The sequence below is a fragment of the Arvicanthis niloticus genome, chromosome 15 (genome assembly GCF_011762505.2).
Source record: "Arvicanthis niloticus isolate mArvNil1 chromosome 15, mArvNil1.pat.X, whole genome shotgun sequence".
Lineage (NCBI taxonomy): Eukaryota > Metazoa > Chordata > Mammalia > Rodentia > Muridae > Arvicanthis > Arvicanthis niloticus.
The window spans coordinates 13736834-13741941 of NC_047672.1; the positions used below are offsets into that span (position 1 = coordinate 13736834).

General features: G+C 45.6%; 1 protein-coding gene across 1 annotated transcript; it reads left to right on the forward strand.

The window, feature by feature from the left end:
- The first annotated feature begins 1808 nt into the window (after positions 1-1808).
- Cycs (cytochrome c, somatic) lies at positions 1809-3983 on the forward strand. The gene is made up of 3 exons (XM_034519527.2): positions 1809-1948; positions 2731-2921; positions 3022-3983. The coding sequence occupies exons 2-3, from the start codon at positions 2753-2755 to the stop codon at positions 3168-3170; spliced, it is 318 nt and encodes a 105-aa protein (XP_034375418.1). The 5' UTR covers positions 1809-1948; positions 2731-2752; the 3' UTR covers positions 3171-3983.
- The last annotated feature ends 1125 nt before the right edge of the window (positions 3984-5108 follow it).

Consider the following 5108-nt stretch of genomic DNA (forward strand, 5'->3'; position numbering starts at 1 on the left):
GTGGCAGCATTATATTGTTGAAAAGAGAGGTGTTTGCTGTAAACAGTCACAGTTCTTACCAGCCACTATCTACATGGAGCAATGGAGAGAAAACAATATGCAGTTTCTTTTTCCTAATCAAATAATTCAAGTATGTTGACTGTGAGCTGCTCCCAAATGTTGGGAGGGGAAGCAGGGCTTCCTGAATGATAGGCAAGACTCCATTAAGTTATATTTCCCAGTCTTCTCTCAAATACACTGAGGAAACAGTAAACTCTATGACTCTCTTTAGACAGCCAGGGTTATACCGAGAAGGGACTGGCACACACCAGGCACCTGTAAACATTTGACCAAATATGTCAAGGCTAGACAGAACATAGGGAAACAATTGGCATTCATCTGAATTTGGGAGACAGGAGTAATGAAGAAAAACTTCCAGTGGCCGAATTTAGTGTGTCAGAGAGTTCGTTTTGAAGTACAACAGGGAAGTGTGCTAACGAAACTTCCATCGCCCACGTGGTCAGAAGGGATGCAAGTCTAGCAGATTCCCAAGAATCCTCTAATCAGGCAACTCCTGTTTCTTCCTTAACGCTTGCCTGCACACCCTCCCTGTTTTTCTACAACACTAAGGGAAGAAAACAGGGATTATGTTGAGATTATGAGATTATGTAAGATTATGATCCTGTCTGCCACATGTGCGCACCTTCCCTGGCTTTGAGGCTCTCCCTGAGAGAGCAGGTGTAAAACCCAAATGAAAAGGACCTCACCGATCCGTGGAGAACTGCAGACGCACCCCAAATCACTCAGGAGAAACACAACTTGATGCAAATCGGAAGAGGTTTACTGGCTAGCCAGGGCTGTCTTTCCTTCAAGCCCCCGCAGGGGCAGCGGAATTCAGCAGCCCAAACAAAAGAACTTTACAGCTTTTAAGGGTGAATCTACAAACCAGGTGGGGGTGGAGTTAGGGAAGGGGGAAGGCTGAGAGTGGAGTTAGTGGGGAAGGAAGGGGAACAGGTCACTAGGTCATCGATACATTTGATCTCAAATTCCTAAGATGGATGGTGTGTCACTTTATAATTGGCTATTTCGAACTAGTTTCACACTATATATCATGAGCTCCAGTTCAAGGGGGTCAGGCTTATCTCAAACTTTTAGCATCCTGGCACCAACTATCTCAGGGCTGTTAGTTCAAAGCTCGGCCAGGCTAATCTCGGGCCCATAGCATCCTGACACCATGAATCTTAAGGTTTGTTTAGTTAGGGCCATCTGTTCAAATGGTCAGCTAATTTCCTGGGACTGAGGCAACACAGTGTTTGACTTACAGGTTTTTATGTCTTTGCTTTTAAGAGTAGGGTTCAGGGGATCAACTTATGATTTTTCTATCTTTCACAGGAAGATGGTTTAACAGAGTGAAGGTCACCAGCAGGCGTCCACTGCGAGGCCGGGACAGTTGCACCAGCCAGGGAGTCTTGACCAAGCCTGGGTAAAGGTCGCCGGCAGGCCGGGCGTAGGTCTTAGCATTCCCCTTAGGCGGAGGCCGAAGGAGTCCTCGGGGCTGGGTGTTACCTGAGCCGAGCCACACCCGGATCCCGAGGGAGCTGCGGCCCCTACTTATTCACGCCAGCTCGCAGGCCGGAGGGTGACGTCACCCACGTCCACGCTTTACGTCCAAAGGCCTGTCGTAAGAGTCGGGCAAACGAGGCCTCTAGAGGAAGGGCGCCCTCTGGGCACATCCTACCATGCTTGCCCGCATGCGCGCGCACCTTGCGGGTGCTCCTGATCCTGGAGCCAATGAGGTACGGCTACGTCACGGCGCAGCACTCGGTGCTACCGCACGTCGGGCCGCGGGCGGGCAGAACAAGGGTGGTTGCACCGACACCGGTACATAGGCGCGGGCCGGCGTGTCCTTGGGCTAAAGAGCGGGACGTCTGCGAGTCCGAGCGTTTGTGGTGTTGACCGGCCCGGAGCGGTGAGCGCGCGACGGGGATGCGGGGCGGGAAGGGGGCGAGGAGGCCGGGGCAGGCCTGACCTACAAAGACATGCAGAACTGTGACCCGGCTGGAGGCGGCGTGGGTGCAGGGCCGGGGCCCGGAGTTCTAGAGGGAACTCGCCCGCCGCACCTTTGAGAGCAGAAGCCGCTTTCTTGAGGATTGGGCCGGCTCTTTTCCTGATTAAGCATCTGGAAGAGTGGGTTTCTTCAGTCCCCTTTGGGTGACCTCGTGGTCACCCCTGGGTTCTCAGAACGCGAGAGTGAGAAAGTTCCTTCCCGGGCTGGACTAATGTAAGAGCGAGTGACTTAATCTCCAAATGAGACCCGAGCAGGCGGAAGCTCTTAGGATCTTCAGCTCCCCCAGCCGCATTGATGTGTTCTCCCTTAATTTTGGAAGTCACTTTAATCGGCTGCACAGACAGCAATTAAACATTCTGAAATGTTAAGAGTTGTAGAGGTTTTGGTTTAATGAAATTGTCCAATTGTGACTTTCTGACCTTGCCTTCTTCTGGAACTGAGGTTTGAGCTGTTGGTTTCTGTTTCCCTTCCTTGGGCATGAACCTTTCTTGAACACAGACTTGCTTTAAAGGAGGGTTTCCTAAAGTGTTTGATACTGAAGAAGATTGCAAGTGGACTGAGTTAGATAGCATCCTGCCTGGTGTGGGAAGACATGAAATAGCCTCGGGGGTTGGTAGTTCAGTGATTTGAATGGTCATGTATCAGTATGTTTTACTGTAACAAATTTACTTGAATTTTTCCAGCTTTCCCTTTTTAGAATTAAAAATGGGTGACGTTGAAAAGGGCAAGAAGATTTTTGTTCAGAAGTGTGCCCAGTGCCACACTGTGGAAAAGGGAGGCAAGCATAAGACCGGACCAAATCTCCACGGTCTGTTCGGGCGGAAGACAGGTCAGGCTGCTGGATTCTCTTACACGGATGCCAACAAGAACAAAGGTAAGTGGGGAGTAAGTCTCAGCACAGGTTGCTTGGGTGTAACCAGAGCAGACTTATCAGGTGTGCAAAACACTTAACCACTGCATCTCTCTCTGTTTAGGCATCACCTGGGGAGAGGATACCCTGATGGAGTATTTGGAGAATCCCAAAAAGTACATCCCTGGAACAAAAATGATCTTCGCTGGAATTAAGAAGAAGGGAGAAAGGGCAGACCTAATAGCTTATCTTAAAAAGGCTACTAATGAGTAATTCCACGGCCTTATTTATTACAAAACAAATGTCTCATGGCTTTTTAATGTATACCATAATTTAATTCATACACCAAATTCAGATCATGAATGGCTAACAATGTTTTTGTTGGACAGTCCTGATTTAAGTAAAACTGACTTGTCGTAAAGTGGGTATGATCTTTTTTAAAGCAACAATTCCGGTTGTATACATGCCATCCCCGCTCCTCCCTTTCTCAAGATAAGATTGGACTTAATTAATAAGGTTTTACTTTCCATAAATATGGGGGTGTCGCCTCAAACCTGTTAAATGGTTTTATACTTAGATTTATATAACTGGGTATATGAATATGTTTAAACACTGGGAAAATTATATCACTGTCTCAGAAACAAGAAGACTCACCTGTGTTTCAGTTTGTGTTCACTGGCCTCTTTTAGGCAATGGCTAAACACCAGGAAGCAACTGTCCATTCTTGACAGTGCTGTTTTAATTAGAATTCCCTACATCAAGGATGCTGCCTTTTACCACTGAAAGGCATTTACTGTGGTTTGTGTATGATATCAAATAAAGAGTATTTAACACTTCTTTATAGTTGATTTGCAAGTTAAAATGCTTTTAGGAACAAGCAAGTTAGGCCTTTTAAATTCTCTATTTAAGACTAAGTTGTCATTCAGAATTGTCCTTAAATGCCCATTCAGAAACACATAACTGGAATCTGTTTATGCGTGATTCGGAATGGCACTCTTTGCCGACTTATTAGGTGGAAAGATTAAAATAAAGGAGATAGTTTGTATCAACAGTAAGAAGATAATTAAAAACAATCACAGATCCTGATCTTTTGGTTGTGGTTTGTTCAATGACTGTGGACAGAACTGTAGTTTAAACTATCCCAGTGTAAAGCCATGGCCTAGTGAAGGCACTAGATGGTCTTGCCTTGCCATCTGGGACAGCTCAGACTAGAGCAACACTTCACCCTTAGTTCTTTGGCCAGAATGTAATATTCAAAGGTAAATAGTTACACACTTGCTGAGTGGTCCTAAATTTTATGGACAATGGCAGGGAAATGGGGGATGTGGTGTCTTTGGGGTGTGAAAAGGCTGGGGAAAGGCCTCATCGATGACTTCAGACGTGTAGAGAATGATTAACCAGGCCGAAGGTCAGACACAGCACTTCGTGACAAATCTTCATATGAGAAATTGAAGACAATCTGTGGAAACAAGTTTGGAAAGTTTTCTGTAATTTGGAGTTTGGGGCTGATGGATAGGCCTTTTTTTTTTTTTTTTTTTTTTTTTTTTTTTTTTTTTTTGACCTATTTTTTGTGCATGGATGTTTTCTCTTCATGTATATCTGTGCACTACACACGTACACTTGAAGGCTAACCCTGGGTGTTGAGTCCCTTGGGACTGGTGTTACAGGGGGATCTGCAGTGTGGGTGCTAGGACTCCAGGCTGGGTCCTCTGGAAGAGCAGCCAGTGTTCTGAGCCCTCTCCATCCCTGATAAGCTTTTTACTTTGTAAGTCCTTCAGAGGTGGAGCTTTGTAACAAGATTTGATGAGTCCGAAGTTTTTGTAACAGCTTTCCAGAGATACTTCTTAACCAATGTGTGAAGAAAAAAAAAACCCTGGGGTTGTTTTCTTGTATTCTGGAAGTGGTAGGAAAAAAAATAAGCCATTGAGATGAATATATAGACATTTGGCTTAAGGTCTTTATAACATCAGGCTTTCAGTACACATTCAAATGGGCCTTGTTAGTGCAACAGGTTCTGTGTTAGTCTTACAGTGTATAAACTCAGATACTGTAACCCAGAAGTGATGAAATCCTGATGACTCATTTCCTGACAGGCTTGTTGCCTCACAAGAGGAAGCTTTTTGTGGGAGCCCAAGTAAAGTGTCCCTAGTGATGATCAAATTTAGATTTACTTCGTTATTTCTGTTCCTACACCTAATACATCGTCTAAGG